General features: G+C 38.7%; 1 protein-coding gene across 1 annotated transcript in view; it reads right to left on the bottom strand.

Annotated features, from left to right (window-relative positions):
• Positions 1–3,849: 3,849 nt before the first annotated feature.
• DSE (dermatan sulfate epimerase) overlaps positions 3,850–25,525 on the bottom strand; it is a 69,137-nt gene continuing 47,461 nt past the window's right edge. The window contains 5 exon segments of the mRNA XM_047763077.1: positions 3,850–6,514; positions 8,815–9,022; positions 11,846–12,085; positions 17,299–17,529; positions 17,532–17,551. Coding sequence (XP_047619033.1) covers positions 4,759–6,514; positions 8,815–9,022; positions 11,846–12,085; positions 17,299–17,529; positions 17,532–17,551 — 2,455 coding nt within the window. The 3' untranslated portion in view covers positions 3,850–4,758.

Genomic DNA, 25,525 nt, shown 5'->3' with positions numbered 1-25,525 from the left:
TGTAGGCCAGCTGTGGTGTAGGCTGTGGTATAGGTCACAGACAGAGGCTTGGATCTAGTACTGCTGTGGCTGTGATGTAGGCCAACTGAACCCATAGCCTGGGAACTTCCATATGTGGCAGGTGGGGCCCTAAAAAGACAAAAAACAAAAAGAACTACCAATTACACAGAACAGAGATTCATGCTTATGCTGGAAAGTTTGGAAATAAAATGAGGTTGCTTAACAACTAAGGAAGTTAAAAAAAAAAAAATCACTAACTCTTTAACTCTGGGGAAACCAAAGTTGTATATGAAAGGAGGCGTTAGAATACTCTTCATGTCCAAGATTTGAGTCATAGTTTTAACATAAAAATATTGAATACTGATTTAGCCAAAAATCATGATAGCTATGTTAGAAGGATGGGGGTGAATGAAACAAGACTGAAAGGGGGAGATAGATAAAAGAGCTAAATTGTCTTTTCATTGGTAGAAAGTTTCAGATCGTAACATAAATAAAGGCATAATGGACCCAACAGCTGAGATAGTCAGCAATTGATTACTTCTGGGAAGCATGAATCTTAGAGTAGAGATTTTATTTTATTTTACATTTTATTTTATTTTATTTTATTTTGTCTTTTTAGGTCCGTACCTGCAGCATATGGAATTTCCCAGGCTAGGGGTCTAATTAGAGCTGTTGCTGCTGGCATATGCCAGAGCCACAGCAAAGCCAGATCCTAGCTGCATCCGCCACCTACACCACAGCTCACAGCAACACCGAATCCTCAACCCACTGAGTGAGGCTAGGGATTGAACCTGAAATCTCATGGTTCCTAGTTGGATTTGTTTCCACTGCACCACGATGGGAACTCCCAGGTAGATATTTTAAAAATAATTTTACTCTTCCAATCATGTATGTTGATAACTTATACAAAAACAAACACAAACAAAAAAGAACCCCCGCCCCCCAACACCAACAAAGAGAAACTGCACAGCCAAGAAAAAGAAGAGGAAAGTCATAATGTCACTTCGTTGACTTTGATTCTTCACACGGTAACTGTATCTTGTTTAAAAGAGTTTAAACCTATTAAAGTAGACAACCACAAACCACATATTTGGACCATGTATTGGAATGCATGATTTCTCTCAGTCATTTCCTGAAAATGTGTCAGTGTTTCACTGATGTCACATAGCATAAAGCATAGATCTAGCTGAAACACTGCTGGAAAAATAGTTCATCTTGGACAGTAAGCTCAATAAGCCACAGAAACTGACTTTTCTCAACATGAAAATAAAGAGGAAAAATCAAGCCAGTGGGCTTTGCCAACAGAAATGAAGTAATTACAGGAATTAAGGAAATAATAGACTTTGTTTCCTCACCAGTGGATTCTGGGGGCTTAATCAGATCATCTCAAGTTCATTTGTAGCACTAAACTTCAAGTCAGACTTTCGTACATATCCTGACTCCTTTTATTTCCTGAATCAGTCTATGACTATCATATAGGTTACGGTATGTCCTAGTTTCCCTAAAACAGTCTTGGGATCTGGTTTTTGCTTCTCCTTTAAATCTCAAAAGTGTCCAGTTCAATACTGCTTCCTATTTCTAAGGAAAAACATTAATTTATGTTTTAACTTACAAATCTAACATTTTATAATTTGCTTTCTCTTAAAAATTTTGGAGAAATTTCCAATGCCTTTGTGGTGGTTTGTGACCTATCAAGAAGTTTTTAAAAACATTCAATTACAACACAAAGTTTTATTCTTAAAATATTATTCAGAGTGCATAGTATCTTGCTAAAACTATTTACTAGTAAACTTGGAATATTTGTCTTCCTTGGAAGTAGTAACCAAGGAATATTTAGTCTTCAAAATTATGACTAAAATCTTTGTGGAAGAATTAAAGTCAATATTCTAGGTGATATAATAGACTAACAATTACAAAATCAGAGAATGTCTTCCATTTGACTTTATTAACAGTTATATAACAATGAACTCAAAATACTCTTCTCTCAGCTGATGAGAGGTCTCCTCTATCATGGCTGTTAAGAAGCTAGTCAGGAGTTCCTGTCATGGCTCAGCGGAAAAGTATCTGACTAGCATCCACGAGGATGTGGGTTTGATCCCTGGCCTTGCTCAGTGGGTTAAGGCTCCAGCATTGCCATGAGCTGTGGTGTAGGTCACAGGCATGGGCTCAGATCTGGCATTGCCATGGCTGTGGCTTAGGCCAGACTGCAGCTCCGATTCCACTCCTAGCCTGAAGGGAACCTCCATGTGCCACGGGTGCAGCCCTAAAAAAAAAAAAAAAAAAAAAACTAGTCAGTTATGGTTCAGGAAATATGCTTCATCCATGCACGGACAAGGCCTGTGTACTAATAATTCTCTAATTTTCCTAAAGACAAGGACTAAAAATCCTGCCAGTCTCCCAGCTCCCATATTATCCAATGAATCTGAAACACTCCTTTCACAGAGAGCAGCCCTGAAACAGATTCCATAACTAATTACTCAGTTTCAAGAGAGACTTAACATGGCTTGCTTTTCATGAAGATACAAAGAGTTCTTTAGTTTTATTCAAACACGTCCCATCCCTGATATAAAACATGTCTCTTATGAAGAGCTATGATTTGTCTTTGCATTTTTTTTTAACCTGTTTCAGCCACTGGCTGTGGAAATTTCTTTTCAATTGGAATAAATACAAGGCTCATTAGAAGGAAAACCTTTACCTAATTTTGTTTTAAAGATAGGTAATGACTATTGTTTTAAAATTACTTTAAAAATGAGTTACTGTGTTATCACAGATCGTGCTCTGAGGACTAATTTATTGTCTGCCTAACTCAGTGAACACAAAAGGAAAGCTGGACTTGGAACTCATTGGCAATTTTCATCTCTATGAGAAAGCGTGTCTGAGTTGCAGGGTCTGAGATCAGGTTTGCTTGGTAATCTCACAAAGCAATTTACCTTTTTTTTTTTTCAAAATTTGCTTTTGATCACTTCAGACAATTCATCCTTTTTTGAACGAGAAAGAGTAGAAGAGAGGAATGTCGGATGAGGTTAAGTAAACGGAGAATCTGTCACATAAAGCAAGTTTAAAGCCCCGAAACAGCATCCATGCAGGACAAACGGAAGCATTATTCTTTTGAAAACATTATTCTTTTAAACAGTGTGTAATGACATCCTCCCCAGAGACATCTTCTGTGAAAGAAAAAAAAGAAAAGAAAACTTCCTCAGAAGTCATTTTCTAGATTCCCAGTAGAATGAGTGAAGCCCAGTGAAGAGTCAGACAGACTTGTGTTTTCTTTCTGTAAGAAGGTTCAAAATTACAACCGCAAAAAGAGGTTCATAAGTTTCTCCCAGTTCTTATTTTCTGTTACTTATCAGCATTTCTGTGAACTAAAAGGACAAGCAAAAGATTGCCATTATTACCTTAAACTCATAAATCAGTGGATGTGTTCTTACTGTAAACTTGAGCCAACATACCTTCTGTTTCCAAGGAAGAAATATGTCAGACTCAAATATGTTAAATGTAAGATAATTCACTCTTAAAATCCTTTAAAGTATATCATCTTCTTAGGCTGAAGCATCAAACTTGTGGAATGTGTTTTTCTAGCAGTCTGTGCTGCTATTACCTCTTGAGGACTTAACTGAAAATTAATCTGAAAATTTTATGTTTTTAGAAGTTTGGTATTACTTAAATATCAGAAGTTTTGTTTGAAGTATTTAAAATATGCTTAAACAACAAAAAGGTAAAGAGGCCAAGAAAATACTTTTTCAATTAAAATATTACTTTGTTTAAAAATAAACTTTTTTTTCCTCAAAGATTTCAAAATCACTGAATCCATGTTGAATGTGACGGAAGAAAGAAGACACTGTAGAAAAATCATAATTATTATGTTTATTTAGTAAAATAAACTTGAAGACAGTTTTCTAATAAAAAACATAAGAATCATATCCAAACTTCAGCTTCCCCATCTTCTTTGGTATTTAAATCAATGGTCAGGATAGAAAATATTTTGTTTTAAAGTTAGGCATTAGGTCTGCAACAGTTTTCCACAGAAAGAAATAGAAAATTAAGTTACCTGTAATTGTCATACTTATTGAATAACAAATGGATGCATAAAGGCAGTCAATTATGTATGTGCAGAAACCAACATCATCAAGGAAATATTCATTCAGAGATATATGTTCTCTACTGGAAATATATCTCAAGTTTTTAACAATCTTCTGGCGTCATTTTACTATGTTACCTGAATAGCAATCCAATATGCAGATATTATTATTCACTTGACTAATGAACTACTCTCCAAGGAAGCTGACACCACCATACCAGGGCTCATCAACATTTATTTTCAACATGACTACACCATTTAAAATTTCTTCTGTATTACTCAGAATTGTGTACTTTGGTCTTTCCATAAAACAGTATCTGGAGATTGCTAATAGCATTAAATTAATATTAATAAAATCCAATTCTATCTAAGTCTTTTTCTCTTAAGAAGAAATATTACTTAAAATGAGACTTTTTGTTCTTTTAAGAGTAGTATTATATGGACTGCTCCATTAGCCAAGCCAAACACTTCCAGAAACACCATGTGACAACCAAGCTACTCTTACTCCTTTGATAAATTCTTTGCCTGTACCGACACTGATTTCTCCATGTTCCTGCTTTCTTATTAAAAGGATCTGAAAAAAACAAATCCAATAACAAACTAGGGAAATCATTCTTTTTTTTTTTTTTTTTGCATAGATTTGTGACCACAAAACAATCAAGCAATTTATAGCTTCAGTGCTAACACTGTGATTGGGAACAAGAAGAGTACAACCATAATAAAATACAGCTATCTATGAGAAGGACTGCATAAAGACATCTTTGGCCGTGTAGGCTCTGGGCCCTCTGGAAATAAGTCAGTTGCATTGCCAACATGACGAAGAAAATAGCAATGTTCAGAATCAGGAACAGCTTGGTATACGAAGCAGACAGGACCGGGGCTCTGCTGTGAGTAGTTGTCACCATTCGAGCCTGTCCAAACTGGCCTTTCAGCGCATCACCATTTTGGTGTTTCTCATATGTTACATCCGCAAAATCTAAAAGGTCTTTCATTTCTTCATCTTCATCTATGGGCAGTTCTTTCTGTGCCAAAATCTGGGCTTTCTGTCGAATCTTTTTTTCATTGACTTCAATCTGTGCAAAAATATCGGGAACAGCATCCACAAATTTGTAGCGTTTGCTGACCCTTCGGTTCTTCTTAGACTTGCTTTGCTGCTGCTGCTGCGAGATGGCAAAAATCCTGTCGATGGCCTCCTCAGTCTGCCTCTTGTCTGAAAATCTAAGCAGACGCTCAGCTGTCTTCCTAAAGCTAGCTGTGTTCTGGACTCGAGATAGGATCTGCTTTTCCAGCAGCTGGAACACAGGCTTAAAATGCTGCACGTTCTGTTCCACGATAGCAGCATAGTCCTTCACTTCAGGGACAATGGTGCTCTTGATGGCTGAACTCCGGTCAAAGAGAATTTTCTGACGGTCGGCGATGACCTGTGCAAAAGCTGACTGTCCAGTGGTCTCACCTGTCCACAAGTATGCGGCATAGGCATGTTCACTGGTGGCTATGAAAACATCCAGCTGCTGGGCGTCTCCGTGGATGCTGAAGCTCTGAACATCTACGGATGGCCCTATGAAGAGGTAAGCTGCCCTGGTGATGGGACTTCGGAGGTGCATGGTGACATTCACATAATTTGTCCCGTTGTAGGGATAGCCCCGAGGGTACGTCACTGAAGAAAATGTTCCTTTCTCACTGTAGCCAGTGTCATCCATCCAGTACATTTTATAGACACCATCTCGCTGCCTGATGAAAGCCCCATGGACCCCATCTACCACCGTCTCCTCGAAGGGAAAATCCACATTGTGGAAGAAGCTTGCTGCTGTCTCCAAGGGGCTGTCCTCTCCCAGGTGTATCTGATCCACAAGGAGGAGGAGCTGTGGGTGCAGGAGGATCAGGTTCCTCTGAACCTTCTTCAGATTGAGCTGGGGGTTATAAGCGCCCACACCCTCTCCTCGGATGAAAACCACCCCGTTTTTCTCCCCGGCTGCAACCACTCTCCCTTGACAGCTAGCTGCCAGGTCGTGCTTGTATTTAGACCATTTTGATGAGCAATCTTCTGTGACCTGACCCTCCCAGGGAGAAAAGCAGCTCTTGGACACAGCTGGGGAAAACATCAACACGTTGTTGAAGAAGGTGTACTTTGGCCCATAGAGAGCCTCGGTAATGAAAGGCACGCCATTGGGGGCAAAAGTAAACGAGTTTTGATCAGGATGTTCGTGCCCTGCATTAAAATTTCTCCAGCCTTTGATCCAGTCTTTGTATTTGTTTCTGTGGACAATGTCATATATTGCACGGCCCCCAAGTTTTCCGGACTTGAAGGAAAGGAAAGATCTATTGATTTCTGCAGGCAGCGCACTCCCATAAGTCACAACACCCCAGTCTTCAAAATAATGCAACGTCGGGATGCCAAAATCTGGAGGGGGAACAGATTTCAAGCTGGCATCATACCTGAAAAGAATTAATTTTCAAAAATTCAATGGTTTTCTGATAGACATGAAAGGAACACATCACAACTGAGAAGTCGAGGGGTAACATGGTTGCAGGAGCCAACATACAAACACTACCCAGAGCCCCGGCTGCTGTATTAGGGACATTTCTGAAAACCCCCATATTTAATCAGCATGTAGGGGAATGTCCCTGGTGAATGGGAGAGGAGTGTATTTTTACAACAGTGAAGGGTTTGAGTCTGAAACAACGGCTGCTGATAATCACTACATGAACTCTCTCTTCACTTTGCGATTTCAGAGCTGCCAGCCAAGTGACTGGGGCTCAGAGAATTAAGCAGCTCATTCCAAGCACTAGTGGAGGGGCTCCTATTGTAGGAAATAGCATGTTAGGATTTAGACTCTAACAGTCCCTGAATAGTATGAAGTATTACTCTGCAAACAACTTACATTATTGAAAAGTTTGGTAGACTACCCTTCTCTCCAAAAAAAAATTTTAAATAGAATTAATTTCACATATTGGGTAAAATGTATCATCAACACCCCTGCTAAGAATAAAAATGGATGAAATTCAGGAAATAATGGAAGATTTATGGTTGTGCCTACCACTTCCTCACCCAGGTCCAAAGGTTTTGTTTTTTTTAATCTACAGATGATTTCATGTTTTTTTGTTTTTTGTTTTTTTTGTTTTTTTTTTTTAATGGCCACATCCATGGCACGTGAAAGTTCCCAGGCCAGGGATTGACTCTAAGCCGCAGCGTCGACTTTTGCCTCAGCTGTTGCAAAGTTGGACCCTTTAACTCTCTGCACCAGGTCAGGGATTGAACCAGAGCCTCCGTAGGGATTCTTAACCCTCTGTGCCACAGTGGGAACTGTGTAATGGTTTCATGGTTTTATGACAATAAATTTCTTATTTTATGAAAACTATGCATTATCAAAGTAATATAATTAACATTAAACTTTCACAGTGATTAGAACACAGGTTTTGATTCAGAAAATTTCTGAAAATAATAAGGAAGATGACTATTCTCTTTTGGCGATTTGAGACAAGAGCCTTGACAGGTTCAATGATTTGCTGCTCAAGGGAAGAAAGGTAGACTGACATCCGCTCTTAGATACTTTTCTAAAGTCACCTATGCTCAAGTTGATCTTACTGATATTTGATTTGGGCTGTTTCATCTGTCATTCCCAAGTCTCAGTTTCAGGACATCAGAAATTGTGTCTCTACTTTGGTCCCATATAATGTTGGCTTCATTATTGTGATTTAACAAATCCAAATATAAGCTGAACTGACCATCCTTCTCTATGTTTTGGCCAGTTTTCATATTCCCATAAAGGCAGATTCTGAACCACAATAGACTTAGCATTAATCTGACGCTTACAGTCAGGTTTATGGAATTCTCTTGGTTGTTTATTTATGGGTAAGTTAAAACACTATTAAGTAATTATTTTATACCTCTAAAAGGAGTCAGGAATGGTACCATATTATTTTAGGTAGTTCACCTGAGAAAAGAGTTTTTAAAATGGCAGGCTAAACTGTGACAGTTACTACTTAATGAATTTTTTTTTCCTCTTAATTGTTTAAATTGTTTTAAAAAATGAAAAGAAGCAATCAAACCACAGAAGGTTACTTTGGAGTTGAATGCAAATTTCAGTAGCTTGAAAAGACATTAGGGATTAATGATTAACCAGTTCCCTGTAATTTTTATTTTAATTTATTGGATGCCAACAATGTATCTGGCAGTACTTTAAAAAGGAGAGACCCTGGCTTCTCCTTCTAGGCTTAAAAGATTAAGGCAAAAAAATTACATGGTTCTTTTATTATCAAAGTAAAACTGTCAAATATTGTCAAACACTTTTAAATAGTTTTGAAAATTTAGTAACAGCTTTGCTATTAGAAGATTATAATGCTCCATTTACCAAAACAAAACTAAATACTTTGCTACTTTTTTTTTTTTTTTTTGGTGTGATTATCGCAATAGCCCAGTCTAAATTTCATGTTTTCTCTTTACAGGATTTTGAAAATGATGTAAATGAAAATATGCCTATCTATGAAAGATCATGAGCCTAGGACACCTATAATGTAAGAAAAGCAAAAACTACAAACAGTAATTAGATCTGAAATGGAAGGAAATGTGTCAAACAGAGTTTCCAAACTGTGGTATGACCTGAATTGAAGCTGGGGGTACGCTGGTGGAATGAAGAAAGGGTTACAGAGGACTTTAGTTTTTCTTTTTAAAATCGAGCACACTGTCCCCCTGGGTACAACTTCTCATTAAAGCCAATACAGTGTAGCTATCGTACCAGAGAAATTCTGTGTGAAGGGTACACCAGCGCTGCCCTTTGGACGGCGTTCCTGGGCCTTCCAGCACACGGTTCCTTCTGATTTGGTCAGCCAACCAGTTCCCACTGCCATTACGCATGACAAACTTATCCAGGAATACTAATTGGCTTTCTGGACCATAAAACCAGTTGTAATTTGAGTCTGCAATAGCCACAGTTCTTTGAAACCCTGCAGAAAGAAGTTTGACAGAATTAAGATCGGTCTAAAATTATATACTTCCATAAAGGTCTTAACAATGATTTTCCATCCTAGTGGCAAATTAGGATCAATTGTGTTTCTTGAATAAAAATAAGGAACAAAACCATGATGCCCATGCTCTACCTCTGATCAATTAAGTTAGAGTCCTTCTAAGTGTCTTCTACAAACCTTGTGCGCAAGTCTGCATGGCTTATGTGGCAACTTGTCATTGGTAATGGAAACAACTATTAATGCTTACACACACTGCCCACCTTTCTCATTTTCCAATGTGCGTGTTATATGCAATTGAAACTGCATAGATCAATGGGCTCTCTAACCTGTAGTGGGTGTCCCTGAATCTGCAATGAGTGCTAGCTTTCCCCCAGTTCATCCCTCGTTCCAGGGCAGACAATGACATAAGGTGCTTCAATTTGGTATCCAATCCAGAAGTTATACAATTTAGAGGAGAAACTGAGTTTCTACAGGAAGGAAACAACAATTCCCAGAGAAGCTCCTGTCAGGATACACTATTAGAAGGTGAAGAAAAGAGAGAAAATGCAAAGATCACACTGGAATGGGTCAGAAAAACAAAAGCAGGTAAGGCTGGATATGCTCCAGGCATTCTTGAAAAAGAAGGATGGGAGAAAACTTTGGGTCAGCAGGAATAATCATAATGAGATTATTCTAACCATTGTAGAAAAATAAAGAAATGTTGAGAACAGATTGATTTGACACAGAATCCTTTCTAAGAATGCTACCATGACTGTATTTACATAATTGACAGCTAATATTCTTGCTTCTACCCATTTAGTAAATGCTCTTCAAAGTAAATCTTATTATAAAAAGTGATTTTTTGTTCGTTTGTTTTTGTTTTTTTGCTTTTTAGGGCTGCACCCATGGCATATGGAAATTCCCAGGCTAGGGGTTGAACTGGAGCTGCAGCTACCAGCCTACACCACAGGTACAGCACGCCAGATCTGAGCCTCATCTGCAACTTACACTTCAGCTCATGGCAACACTGGATCCTTAATTCACTGAGCAAGGCCAGGGATCTAACCCTCATCGTCATGGACACTAGTTGGGTTCATTACCACTGAGCCACAATGGGAACTCTATAAAAAGTGATTTTTTGAATCTTCTACTAAACTGGGAGTTCCCTGAAAGCAGAAGATATGTTTTATCATTCTTTGAATTCCCTGCCTGGCACAGTGCCTGGCACACAGATGTTCAATAAATGCTGTGGAATTAATTGACACAAATATATGAATTCTCTTCTTAGATGTGACCATACTGCCTTTTCCAGCTTAGGAAGTAGCCCATACACAGCTCAAAGAAGACCCAATCCCCTATGTAGCTGGCTGTTAGATCTCAGATCAAATGACAAAGAACAGAGACCTCTTGAAGGTTCCTTGCTTTAGATGGCCTTTACCGAGGCAAACTAAAGATAAAAGAGGCCTCTCCTGTTTGTTTAAGAATAAGCGATAAAACAACAGGATTCTGAATGTGAGTCTTAACTAAATCTTAACATAGTTCTTTTGCTCTGAAGTATTTTTTTTTATAACTAGTCCAATAATGAAGATTCTATCCAATTCATGTGTATACAATCGGAGCAAAAAGATTTAAAAACTGGATTGTTTGCTCTAGGTCTAAATCATCCCACTAAAAAAAACCCATCTTCATGAAAATTTACCTCCTGAACTTTTTCTAACACCTTAGTCCTGTTTAGAAATAAGGAGAGTTATAGGCTGTCCTAGAATGAATAAACTCTTTAATATATACATATAGACACATACACATACATATGCGTATACACACACACACACACACACACACACGAGAGCCATTCCTCTTAAAAGTCTAAGTACAAAGCAACAAGAAATTAGTTTCACTGAAATTCATTTTTTGGTTATCATTCTATATCTTACACATTCATTTCAATAAAATATTTAAAGAGAATACCAAAATGCCAATTTAAAGATGTAGGTACACTCTTTCTTTTGAATAATGTCTATATAGTTTGGAAGAAAAAAATTTGCAGAAACAGACTCAGACATAGAGAAGAGACTTGTGGTTGCCAAGGAGGAGAGGGGAAGGAATGGGATGGACATGGAGTTTGGGGTTAGTAGATACAAGCTATTACATTTAGAATGGATAAGCAATGAGGTCCTGCTGTACAACACAGGGAACTGTATCCAATCTTGTAGGACAGAACATGATGGAAGGTAGTATGAGAAAAATATGTGTGTGTGTATATATGTGTGTGTGTGTGTGTATGTATATATATGTGTTGTATGTGTATATGTATATATGTGTGTTTGTACGTATATATACATACACACATATCACTATGCTATGTATATATGTTTATATATGTATGACTGGGTTACTATGCTGTACAGTAGAAATTGGCACATCACTGTAAAAATTTAAAACTAACAAATAAAATAGGATTGAGGATCATACATAAAGGACAATAACATGTAATCATAAGTATTTATATTTTGTTTAGATTCATAAAAATGAGTTTGTATATGTCCTCAAGTTTGTACAAAAATAAAAGTACTGTGGGAGCTATAAATTCTATTTGATCTATTATGCTCTAAACTTTATAACGCCTAAACTTATGAATTCTCATATTAATTCCCCAAATGTTCTTGGCTATCTACAACTCTTGAATTGAATTACTCTTTGATTAAAAAGTCCCTTTAGTCTTAATATAGCTCAAATTGCATGTTTCTTTTCTTAGCCTATCTTCATAATCAGAAAAAAATGACAATCGCTTAATGTTTTCCCACTTCTGAGGCTTTATCATACCTGGCAGGATGGTTCTATACATAAATGCAAAGTGTTGTTTAAGCCATGGGTGGCCAAAGTGGTTGATGTCAAAGTGCCTCTGAACAAGAAACATGTACTGAAAGAGCGATCTAGTGGTATAGCTGCCATATGCAACGCCTTCATAGAGGGACCCGTCTGTCACCTCTCGGAGCAGGACCAGAGACTTCTCCATGATGGTCAGAACTTGTTTGGTCCATAAGTAAGCTTCCTGGAGATACCCTGAAAGATGAAAATGCACAGAAACAATGATAAAGGCTGTAACAAAGCATAAACAAAAACATGGCCAAAACAAAACCCTCTGAATTATCTGACTAGTTTATAGAACTAATGGCATTTTGTAAAATTCTTGGTTACCAACATTCTAAATATAACATCCTGCTAATCCAGGCTTCTGATGAGTCTATAATCCTCAGGAGTTCTTTTCTTTTCTTTTTTTTTTTTTTTTGTCTTTTTGCCATTTCTTGGGCCGCTCCCGCAGCATATGGAAGTTCCCAGGCTAGGGGTCCGAGCTATAGCCACCGGCCTATGCCAGAGCCACAGCAACGCGGGGATCCAAGCCACGTCTGCAACCTACACCACAGCACACGGCAATGCCAGATCCCTAACCCACTGAGCAAGGCCAGGGACTGAACCCGCAACCTCATGGTTCTTAGCCAGATTTGTTAACCACTAAGCCACGACGGAACTCCCAGGAGTTCTTAAATACAGATCATTTATTAAAGACAAACCTTTAAATAAGTATCAATCATTTTATAATCTTTAATAAACTGAAATCACATCACATCTAAGATTACAAACTGCACATACTTTTTGTCTGCAGGAAAAGATCTGTATATTGAGACTTTTCATTTTTCTAAAAAACACTGTTTGAAAATAGTTTTGAATTTTTACCACTTCACAAACACTTTCACCACTATTCTACAGAATTTGTAATAAACTGAAAATAATGCAAATGCTAAATGAGGAGTCTCCAATTTGTTCTGTTCTTAAAAGACAATATCTCATCCTTTATGTGCATTTATTTACTTATTTATTTATTTGTCTTTTTGCTATTTCTTGGGCCGCTCCCACGGCATATGGAGGTTCCCAGGCTAGGGGTCGAATAGGAGCTGTAGCCGCCAGCCTATGCCAGAGCCACAGCAACACGGGATCCGAGCCGCGTCTGCAACCTACACCACAGCTCACAGCAACGCTGGATCCTTAACCCACTGAGCGAGGCCAGGGACAGAACCCACAACCTCATGGTTCCTAGTCGGATTCGTTAACCACTGAGCCATGACGGGAACTCCCTTTATGTGCTTTTAGACTCCACAGAATCAGAAAAGACAGCATAGTGAGGTGGAGAGACCTTTGGAGTGACAATCTAAAGGTAGCAAAAATCAACTGGGGGTCCCAAATCTGCCAAACATAAGTTCTATGATTTTGTTCAAGCACTTCTTCAACCTGCCACCTTTTCCAACCTCCCCAACTGAAAATTAAAGGTCTAAAGTTTTTTATAACATCCTTTTGACTGAAAAATGCTTTCTGTAATTCTTGTGAGACCAGGATTTCGGCAACAATAACAATTGCTCACATTTTCTTACACTGAAAATTTATAGAGCACCGAACATAATCTTACTTAATCCTTTTAACAACTCAATTATGCATTTTTATTCCAAAATTACAGAAAGGTTGACTTGCCCAAGACCTCTGACACATGACTCAAGATGACTAGAACTTTGATCTGAACCTAGGTCTTTAGGTTTTGTTTTGTTTGCTTGCATTTAAAACACAACCCCTAAGGATAAAATTAAGCTCACTCCCTCCTAATTTGAGTGGTCTTTTGTTGTATCACTCCCATGGACATGTGTGTGATCAATGATGCTGAAGGCTCTATGGTGGCCTAACTAGTTGTGTTAGGTATGAGGGCTCCTAAAGCATTAGGTACCACTGGGTACCCCGAGCCTAAATCCGAGGTACCAGGCTAAGACCCAACCCTCATCTCAAGAGGGCAGCACTAGTCCCAGGCTCTGCTGCGCAAAAGGTTACTGTTACTTATACAAAAGCTCCTCCCACCCAGCTCCATACCTGACATGTCAGTCTGATTTCTGGATGGTTTTTAATTTCCATTCTCTAATCACTAGGATTCCAAATTCAATCACCTTCATCTCTTTCCTCTCTGCATCCCCTATCTCCAAACATCAATGCGACTAACAAAATCGGGACTGCTACTCACTGCTCCCCAGATATTGCCTGATTTTTCTTATTCTTTCCTTATAACAACCCTACTCAGGAGAGAGGACGCAATGCACACCTTTGTAAATTTCAGATCTGTCAATATAAGGTACTGATATTGTCATTGATATTCTGCCCTGTATTTTTTCCATCATTCATATACTTTGCCTGGAATGCTCATGATTTTCACTTATCCACATCCTGCCGATCCTTCAAAGTTCCATGAACCATCTCAAACTCACCTAAAGAATCTTGTTATCACGATTTCAAACTTGATATTCTCATTTGGTATTTAATCATAATTTCATGATACTGCTTATTTCATTCCCTGGTACAACTCTAAGTATGGTGTAATCATTTAAACATTTCACACCTGTCTTCTTTCCAACTATAAACCACTTACATGTGATCCTGTGGGCTCTGGGTACAAAGCCTGAGGCAGGGTTAGTGGAATAGAGGAAAATTCTAATTCCCCCCGCCTCCACTGTTGAGATTTGACGGGGTCCACAGGGAGCTATGAATACTAATTAAGCCACCCTAGTCAGTGCCTATAAGACAGGTCTGAGAACATGGGATTATTGGAACAGAGTGGCTGAGGTAGCTCCAAAAGTCAGAGTGAGTTTGTCAATAAAACTGGGGCTGGAAGTCTGAGTATTAACTGAGATGTGAAGGATCAGTGCTTTCACTCCTTCTTCTGTTCCATCTTCTTATAAACATGTGTGCTCCTTACGGAATGGCTCTGGAAGGGTATATCCCAGGGTAACCCATGACATGCATGGGAAAATCCATGCATGTAAAAACCCACCAGAGGAAAATAAAAATTTGGATCCAATTTGGGCCAATATTTGAGGTGTCTGCTTATTATCTGGAACAATTTTATCTACTGTGAAGAATAAAGAAATAAGCACTAGTCCTGCTGGTAAAGAACTAAAAATTTATCTAAGGGAATAAAACTAGACTAAAACCCACAGCCCTGGGCTGAGATTCAGCTCACTCCAGGGTTCTTTCCACCACTTCATGATGTTGTCTTTTCATAGACCTTTAAATTTATAAATGGTTTGATGACAGGTGTTCACATGGCTTGCCTTTTGACTTCTAAAATTTGGTTCATTTTTGTGAGAGTTGAGAGCAAAGGGAGTTAGCATAAAAATGCATCCTCTTATAAGCAATGAGGTCCTACTGTGTAGCACAGGGAACTCTATCTGGTCTCTTGGGACAGACCATGATGGCAAATAATATAAGAAAGGGAATGTAGATATACGTATGACTGGGTCACTTTGCTGTACAGCAGAAATTGGCCCAACACTGTAAATCAACTATATACTCTAATAAAAAAATTTTTTAAAAAGACAAAAATTCATCCTCTTAAGCTTTCCTTAAGTTACTATAAATTGAATTTCTATTCAGAGAGAGGCAATAAAATATAGTGGAAGAGGGAGTTCCCGTCGTGGCGCAGTGGTTAACGAATCCGACTAGGAACCATGAGGTTGCGGGTTCAGTCCCTGCCCTTGCTCAGTGGGTTAAGGATCCGGCGTTGCCGTGAACTATGGTGTAGGTTGCAGACGCGGCTCGGATCCCGCGTTGCTGTGGCTCTGGTGTAGGCCAGTGGCTACAGCTCCGATTCGACCCCTAGCCTGGGAACCTCCATAGGCCGCGGGAGTGGCCCAAAGAAATAGCAAAAAGACAAAAAAAAAAAAAAAAAAATATATATATATATATATACACACATAGTGGAAGGACAACAAGGTCTGAGTTTGCCTAGAACTGGGTTCAGGAGTTCCCGCCATGGCGCAGCAGAAAGGAATCTGACTAGGAACCATGAGGTTTTGGGTTCGATCCCTGGCCTCACTCAGTGGGTTAAGGATCTGGTGTTGCCATGAGCTGTGGTGTAGGTCGCAGATGTGGCTCAGATCTGGCATTGCTGTGGCTCTGGTGTAGGCTGGCAGCTGTAGCTCCGATTAGACTCCTAGCCTGGGAATCTCCATATGCCGCAAATGCAGCCCTCAAAAAGACAAAAAAGACCAGGAAAAAAAAAAAAAAAAGAACTGGGTTCAAATCCCAGATGCTTTATATGGTTGATATGAGAATTAAATACAGACGAGGATTAGCACATGTTCTATGTTCAATTAATTTTAGTTTCTTTTCCTTTAAGAACTAATTAAAAGTGATGGCTGCTAGGACAAGGGAGAAAGCTAGGTTTGGGCAAACTCTGATGCTGGATAACCTATAACAACAGGCTTACTAATGCTTATGGAGACTATAATCAAGAGTTAAACTCTTAGATTTGCCAGTTACGAGTATATATATATGTGGTGTGTGTGTGTATATAAAATTTTTTTCTTTTTAGGGCTGCACTTATGGCATATGGAAGTTCCCAGGCTAGGGGTTAAACCAGAGCTATGGCTGCAAGCCTACACTGCAGCCACAGCAACACCAGATCTCAGCCACATCCGCAAACCTGTGCCACAGCCTGTGGCAACACTAGATCCTTAACCCACTGAGCAAGGCCATGGATAGAACCCATGTCCTCATGGACACTATGTCGGGCTTTTAACCTGCTGAGCCACAATGGGAACTCCACAAGTATATATTTAAGAGTCTAATAATTCACTATGACCTTAGGGCTTTCTTTCTTAAACTCAATCTTATTTAGTCATTTATAGACTGCCACAGGGACTGTAATTAAGTCAGGGATACAAGAACAAAGAATATGTGATATTATCAATTATGTAATACGGGGAAGAAGGCAAAGCAGCTATACAATCCGCAAGCCAATTCCAAATTTGACCTGAATAATCTAGAGAGATTGTTTTAAAGTCTTTGGAGAAAAAAAAAAAAGTAGTGGTGTAATGATACACAGCTGTGCGTGAGGAATAGTTAGTTCAGCTTTTAAAAACTCTATACAAGCTGGCTGCCTTCACTGTCAATAATCTTTGGAAAAAAGAGCATTCACCACCGACCCTGGGCTGTCAGGATATGGCTTAGGACAATCAAAGGCCACACTAAACCACACGCAGGCTAATGTAACAAGCATAGATGAGGAAAGAGATGTCTCTTAACGCTCCCACAGGTGCCCTAGGTATGACTTCACCTTACAGGCTCAGTTAGGAGCCAAGTAGGAACATGTACTTGGCATAGTTATATAAAATCTTGGCTCACAACCTAGTAACTATGACGGCTGTTGGCTCGGGCCTCCCCTCATCTGTGTCCACACGCACCTTGATTCATCAGAACGAGGCTTCCAGTGAGCAAGGCCATACAGTTGGTGGGCTGATGGTTGTGCAGGTATTGAAATCCCCATCCTCTCCTGTAGGACGTTTCATACATATATCCTGAGGCATTGGCAATCACTTCAAGAAACCTCTCCTGTTGTGTCTTGCTCAGGTAGTTGTACAAGAAGTCGTAGGCAGTGGCAAAACCAACCAGGGAGTGGGCGAGAGGGACCTCGTCCAAGGGGCATCTTTCACCAACCTGTGAAGGAAAACAAGCCACGCCAGTGAGTGCCATTAGGCTCACAGCCCTCAGCATGCTTTTTAAGGGTCTACTCTTTAAAACAAAAGGGCACAAGTGAAGAGACAGTCCAAGAGGCTTAATGACACAAAAACAGATTTCCTTCCACAAAAGACACAAGCATAAAGTTTGTATAATGTGAAAATTGCTGAATTAACACTTTTCTCTTTCCAGCTTCTGGCAACATCAAGATGTCAAGAATCTGGAGAGTTCCCGTTGTGGCTTGGTGGGTTAAGAACCCAACATAGTGTCCATGAAGATGTGGGTTCTGTCCCTGGCCTCGATCGATGGGTTAAGGATCCAGCATAGGTTACAGATGTGGCTCGGATCCCGTGTTGCTGTGGCTTCACCTGCAGCTCCAATTTGACCTATGGCCTGGGAACTTCCATATGCCACAGATATGGCCCTAAAAAGAAAAAAAAAAAGATGTAAAGAATTTTTACTTTTTTTTTTTTTACTCTTGATGATGAGAAGAATATATTCAAAGAGATCTAAAGCACATAACATGTAGTAGCGGAGCAAAATTCTCTGGAATACTCACTTAACTAGCGTGCATCTTCCCCTTTGTACCTGCGTTAGAATTCTCAGTTGTCTTTTACGGCTGCTGAGCTAAAACAACGAAACATATACACACACCCTATCTTATTTCCCACAGGCTGGTCTGGGTGAAGGGATCATGGGGTATAGTTTAGACCTCTCAATCCAGACTGACCCATTTGGTCAATGCCACAATGAGGAGAGCGGCTAAAAAGCGGGGGCACATGAGTGAAATGAGCTGATTCTAAGTCAGATTCCTATACCTCATTCTTTACCACAGAATGAATTGCACTGCCTTTCAGGTCCTTCAGAAACTTTTCAGGGAAGTCCAAAAGCTGATCTGGTAAGTGGTAAACTGTCATCTTCTAGGAAGCCAGATTTCTGCTTGACTTGCTGTATTACTCTGCAAGTGCATTAACAGTATGTGACCGGCACTAAGCAGGAAGCTACAAAGGATCTTTCACAATCACAGTTTTATGGAATTCAGGATGTATCTGAGTAACCTTTAAGAGAGGGAAACAAATGAAGGGTGTGCTGTACTTGCGGGAGGTGGAAGAAAGCTCTCAATTAGGGATTAAGCTAAAGCTTAACATTTCCGTGCCAGAGGCTCTCTTGACAAACCAGTGAAGCCTTAGCCTCTTTCTCAGTATGTTTTAAAACTCATAAGATATGACACAGAGGGGGTACTAGGAAATGTATTACTTTGAAATAAAACTATCAGTACAGGTATTTACAGATACTTTTAAAAACTGTGATATATGTGTTTTGTTTGTTTTTGTCTTTTTAGGGCCAAACCTACACCATATGGAGGTTCCCAGGCTAGGGGTCGAATTGGAGCTATGGCTACCAGCCTACACCACAGCCACAGCAACATCAGATCCAAGCCACGTCTGCAAACTACACCACAGCTCATGGCAACACTGGATCATTAACCCACTGAGTAAGGCCAGGGATTAAATCTGCATCCTCATGGGTACTAGTCTCAAAGTTACTGGTTCTCCTGATATTACCATAATTGGTTATCCAGATTTTTGATTTAGAAAACATGCTAAAAGTTGTTAGATACAGTGAAAAGTAAGATGCAATACTTTCCCTTACAAACCCCATAGAACTGAGGTTAAGGATACTTAAAAATGTCCTGGAGTTCCCTTGTGGCTCAGTGGGTTAGGGATCTGGCAATGTCACTGCAGCGGCTGGGGTCACTGCTGTGGTGCAGGTTTGATTCCTGGCCCAGGAACTTTTACATGCTGTGGGTGTGGCAAAAAAAAAAAAAAAATTTCCTGAGAGACTACATTTTCTAGACTATGTTCTTCCTTTAGGAATTTATGTTAAAGACCTGAAATTTTACTAAAACCATCTCTGTTCACTCTGTCAGACTCCCAGCATCACTCCCCAACCTACAATATTTCACTGACTTTCTCACTTTTCTGTCCTCTTAGCACTGAAGTATGTATATGTGTATGTGTATATATACATACCCTCTACTAGGATTTAAGTTCAACAAGTGTAGGGTTATCTTTTCTCCTCTGCTGTATTCACTACTGGATATTCCCCAGTCTTACAACAGTGTCTGGCACACAGGAGACTTTCAATAAATATTTGCGGGAAGAAAGAAAGAAGTGAAGGAACACGCCTATAAAACGAGGCCACGCTGTTGACAATGAGTATGTGATCATGAAGAAATCAGGAATTTGGAAAGACTCCCTTGGTATTTAGCAATAATTTTAGTGTTTGGTTAGTCATGCTAGCGATACGGCCTGGTGCTAAAATGACTAAAGTTGATGGGCTTCCTCACCAACTGGCTACAGAGAAAGCCGCCTTGCCAGTCAGCTTGCTAGTGCATATACTGGTCATAAACAGTGAAGAGTGTGAATTAATTTCCTACTTCTAGGGGAAAAAAAAAAAAAAATCCAGTGCAAGCTCACTGCCAGGGTATTGGAAACACAATCTTCACTGACTCATGGTGACTGGGGACCCAAGCAGAGAATCCAAGTCATTTGTTTCTCAGCCCTGGGTCTCTGCACCACCTCTACGTGCATCTATAAACAAAAGACAGCATGTACACATAGCCTTGATAAGGCTGACATCAATGAACGGTTACCATCTTCTGAACCCTGACTCTGACCTTATTTTTATAGAACACAATATAATTCTCATTCTTTGGGAAATATTACTATGCAATTTCTGAGAAAATTTCCAAGCTCCCACATACTGTTGCATATTCCAAGCAGTTTCTAATTCCACAAAATACTAGCACACTAATTGAAGGGAAAAAAAATGCAACTTCACGGTACCATCAGATGCATTGCTATACCATTATGAAATCCAACCTGTAACAGCTACATTTCTAAGAGGTTATCTAAATTTGCTCCCAGCTTCAGATATAAAGTAAAAATTATTCATAAATAAAAATTATTCTCATAATAATAAAAAGATGTTATATGCTGATACTTGCACTGATGGTCCAAAGGCACTAGTGGGTTAAAAAACTTTAGTTAGAATCCAGGTGCAGAGACAGAACTGCTCTAGTAATCCTTGGATGAGTCTGTATTATTGCCATACACTCTAAGTCAAATTTTAAAAAAAAGCCAATTTCACTTAAGAATATCCTTGATAAGGTGATAAAAATAACTACTTTTCTAAAATCTCAACCTTTTTAGTGTATATCTTTCTCGTACCCTGTGCGATGAAATGGGAAGTATGTAAATAGCACTGAGCAGGAAAATGAGGAACTGTCATGAGGAAAAAAAATTGTGCACTAAGTTGAGAGATGAACTAGCTCTTTTTATTTCATGAAACATCACTTTTACAAGATAGAATGATCAACTGACAAATTATAGTTTTTTGACTTATTTAAGTGGGCGTTTTCTCGAAACAAGGAAGCCTGCCAATTCAAGGAAAACTGAAAGCTTTTTGTTGACAATGACAAAACTTGAGCTTTCAAGCAAAAAAAAAAAAAAAAAAAAGAACTTTGGAAAACTTTATTGCTCTTATAAGCTTAAAAGCCTACAAATACTTTAAGACATTTCTGATGAGGTCAATGATAACAAGTAATTTATGTTTTATACTGTGTAACTAAACATGTCAACATTTGGAAGATGGGACTAACTCAGCAAACATCCAAAATGAAAAAGGCGTAATATTACAAAACCGTACACAGATAAAAGTGCAAAAAATACCAATGGATTTTCTTTTTTACCAATTAAAAGATTACAAGGAGTTCACGAACTAATGTGGTTTCAGATTCTGCACTGAAACTAACTTCTATGATCCACATTGCACAGAAAACTTTTTCAAAACTATTGCTTGTCAAGTTCTGATACAGTATCAAAGAAGACTATCCACAATTATCTGAAAAGACTCTTCAAATATTCCTCCCTTTTCGGTCACATGTCTGTGGGAAGCTGGATGTTCTTCACAAATTTCAACCTAAACACTGCATTGCAAGAGACTGAATCCAGAAGCAGACACGCAAGACTGGCGAAATGTAAAAACAGTGACCCTCCTTCACACTAAATACTTTGTTTTCAAAAATCTAGTTGTTTTTTTTTTTTTCCCTAAAAATGGGTTATAAATGGTAATACAAAATGGACTTATTTTTTAAATGAATGAATAAATGTTTTTTGAAAATTTCTTAGTTTTAGTTTCTAGTACGGTAAATTTCAGTAAGTATAGCCTGATTAGACAGCTTCTTGATGTTTGATACCCTCATTAATTTTTAAGAGTGTAAAAGAGTTCTAAGTCCCAAAATTCTAAAAGCTGCTGCCTAGAATATTTCCAGAGATGAGCTTAAGTGAATTTAAGTGAAACAGAATGATGTAAATACAGAAATGAACTATTAATTGCCTGGGCTGAGGTGCAGGCTGCTGGTGGGGAAAGGCTTAGGATTTATCATGTTATACTGCTGCCACGACTCAAGTTGTGGCTATAAAAAGAAAAGAGGCCTAAAAGTCTTTTCAAAGTTTAGTAGCTTCATTAACCCAAATTTTTATAACAATGTGACATAGATAGGCCCCTTCCATTATCATAAATGATTTGAATTATCTATTATGTACAGAGTACAACAGCAGACAATCTAAGAGATCTGTTAGCTTAAAATTTGATAGCTTACTTCATGAAATAACCAATTTTAAAAAGCATAACATTGTTAGCATGTTTTTATTTGCATATGTTTGAGTTTAAAATGATCAAATATTTAAAATTATTTTCCTACAGTTAGTAGATATATAGTCTATAGAAAATGATTATCTGTGAAAAGATTAATACTTAGTATTACAAGGTTCACAGACTATATATATTCCCTTTATACAAATACTATTAAAATAAATACTTGAAATAATACAAGTTCTATATTTAAAAATCTAAGAGGTGTCAAGAGATCACTGGTATTTATTTTAAATGAATAAACAGAATACAAAATATAATTACTAGAAACAGTGGGACAACTCAAGACTCCCTTGATAATACTGTTAAAGTTTTCAGCCTTGTTTTCAAGCACTTTTTATAGCTTAACAGTTTTATACCAGAGGCATCCATATATAAATTTATTTTGAAGGTCATGGTTTGATCCTAGGCAAGTCTATATGTTTTCAAAAGCATGTTTAAATAAGGTTCTATTGTTTGTAAAACCTTTCCAAAAAAGCAGAACTCAAAACAATCCTTCTTTTTCTCATTTTGAGATCACAGTTTTTTTTTTAACCCCATAAAATATTTACTTAGTTAATTCATCAAGTGTGAGATTCATGTTTAGAAATCTGGTTTATTTTAGACACTAGGTGTTTTATGTAAATATAAATTCAAGAGAAAATGAAATAAGCTTTAAAGGAATCAAGGATTTAAATGTATGGAGTTCCTGTCGTGGTGCAGGGGAAATGAAACCGACCAGGAACCATGAGGTTTCAGGTTTGATTCCTGGCCTCACTCAGTGGGTTAAGGATCCGGTGTTGCTGTGAGCTGTGGTGTAAGTCGCAGATGAGGCTTGGATCTGGCATTGCTGTGGCTGCGGTATAGGCCCGCTATAGCTCCAATTAGACCCCTTGCCTGGGAACCTCCATATGCTGCAAAAGCCAAAAAAAAAAAAAAAAAAGGATTTAAATGTAGAACACAGCAATGAACTCTTCAGAAATTGCCAAGTACAACTTTACAGGGTAAAGCAGCATCAACTTCACACTGCCAGCTTCACTGCAGCTGTGCCTACTGCACATAAGCTATACCTCTGCCTCCAGTGTGTACCTGGGCACATCACCAAAATGTGCCAAAATAAGGTCAATTCTATTTTTAAAATCTAATAAGGTCAATTCTATTTTTAAAATCTAATCTAAATCAATTCTAATTTTTAAAATCTAAATCTGAGGACAGTAATCAGAGAGAAAGACATTCAATTTTCAACCAAATGCCTTTGTGTGCTTGGAAACAACCTCCAGTAAGTTAGCGGAGCCATGTGTTACCACTGCTTTTACAAACATGACTAATGGCAGTTGTGATTCATCTTTTTTCCCTCTGTAAGTTAAATGTGAAGACTAACCATGAATGCTAAATGTCAGTAATATGTTAAATTTTGTAAGTAATTCCTATAGCATTTAGCCTAAGGAAGTGGATTTCTAACCCACACAGCCTTGCTTGTGAAGCACAGTGGGACCCTGACAGTAATTTGCCAGGAAGAGCAGAGTAAGCCTAGAATATAGAGAAACTCGATTTAGGGGCTTCTGGATGGTAGCAAGGTAGCCAAGGGGCATGTTGAACTAAACTCTGGTGCAGCTTGGAGTCCATGTTCCAGGTGTTTGATCAGGTGGCTGAGGAGCGGCATTTGCATTATGAAGCAAAATTAATTATTTACAGGTGGGAGGAAAGAGAAAGGATGTACTTCATATTAATTAAGCCCAGAGTGTGTGCCAAACCCTTTACATATTTTACTTCACTTGATCTTCAAAACTCACATTAGATATTACATCCCCATTTTACAGATTGTAGAAGCAGTATTTGGACAGGAAAGTTACTCGGTTCAAGATTAACATACTCGTTAAGTTAAATTGTAGACCCGAGAATAGAATCCAGGAGTTCCTGCCATGGCACAGTGGGTTAAGAATCTGACTGCATGGGTTTGATCCCTGGCCTCACTCAGTGGGTTAAGGATCTGGTGTTGCCATGAGCTGTGGCGTAGGTCACAGACATGGCTCGGATCTGGCGCTTCTGTGGCTGTGGTGTAGGCTGGCAGCTGTAGCTCCAATTCAACCTCTAGCCTGGGAACCTCCATATACCTCAGGTGTGGCCCTAAAAAGCAAAAAAAAAAAAAAGAATCCAACTGCAGCAGCTCAGGTTGCTGCAGAGGTATAAGTAGTTTAATTCCCAACCCAGCACAGTGGGCTAAAGGATCTGGTGTTGCTGCAGTTGTGGCTCAGATTCAATCCCTGGCCCAGGAACCTCCATATGCCATGGGTGTGGCCATTAAAAAAAAATGGAATCCTATCTAAATTTAGAATTGTTTTTACTTCTTCCTGGTGAGAGGAAGCATTGTGCTTGTCTTTCCCCCTCTTATTTCTTTTTTTCGGCTGCCCTGAGGGATCCGGGCCAGGGGTCACATCTGAGCTACAGTTGCAAGCTATGCTGCAGCTGCAGCCTGGTCCTTTAACACTCTGTGCCAGGCAAGGGATCAAACCTGTGACCTGGTGCTGCAAAGATACTACTGAATCCCACTGCACCACAGCGGTAACTCCAAAATCACTGTGCTTTTAAAGAAATTCACCAACTTTGCAATAAGAACACAGCCAGGAGAAAGTGCTATAGTGAGTAGACCTACTCTGAGTTAGACAGAAGGGCATTTGGGATAGGCATCTAAATGTAAAGTATGAAATAATAAATCTTAAAAGAAAACATGGATGAATCCCTTTGTGACCTGAAAAAGGTAAAGGCTTTCCAACTATGATTCGAAAACAAGAAGCAAAAGAGGAAAAGATAGATCTATTTGGCCACGTAAAGCTTAAAAGGAAAAAAAAACTTTTGCATAGGGAAAAAAAAAAGAATGCAAGTAAACATGAGCAAACTGGGGAAAAATATTTGTATCATATATCTTGAATACAGTTAGACTTACTGTAACATACAAAAGGGTCATAAAATTTAAGAAAAAGATCAAAATCTCATTGGAAAAATGACCAAATGGCAAACAAGAGAGTTAACAAGAAAGAAAAAGACAGAAAGAAAGAAAAAGAAAGAAAAGCAAATATCCCTTATTCAAAATTCTCATCTCTATTTATTTTAAAAGAAATTTAAATATACAAATAATCTAACATCCAGATCAGTACAAATCCCAAGTATGACAAACACTCTAGGGAAAGCTATAGAGAAACTGGAGGCACACTCTTAAAATGCTCTTGGGGGTGCAGAGTAGTACAAATCTTATGA

Source organism: Phacochoerus africanus, chromosome 2, assembly GCF_016906955.1.
Source record: "Phacochoerus africanus isolate WHEZ1 chromosome 2, ROS_Pafr_v1, whole genome shotgun sequence".
NCBI classification, from domain to species: Eukaryota; Metazoa; Chordata; class Mammalia; order Artiodactyla; family Suidae; genus Phacochoerus; species Phacochoerus africanus.
Note: the sequence above shows the minus strand (reverse complement) of the source record. Positions and strands in the feature narration are given on the sequence as shown.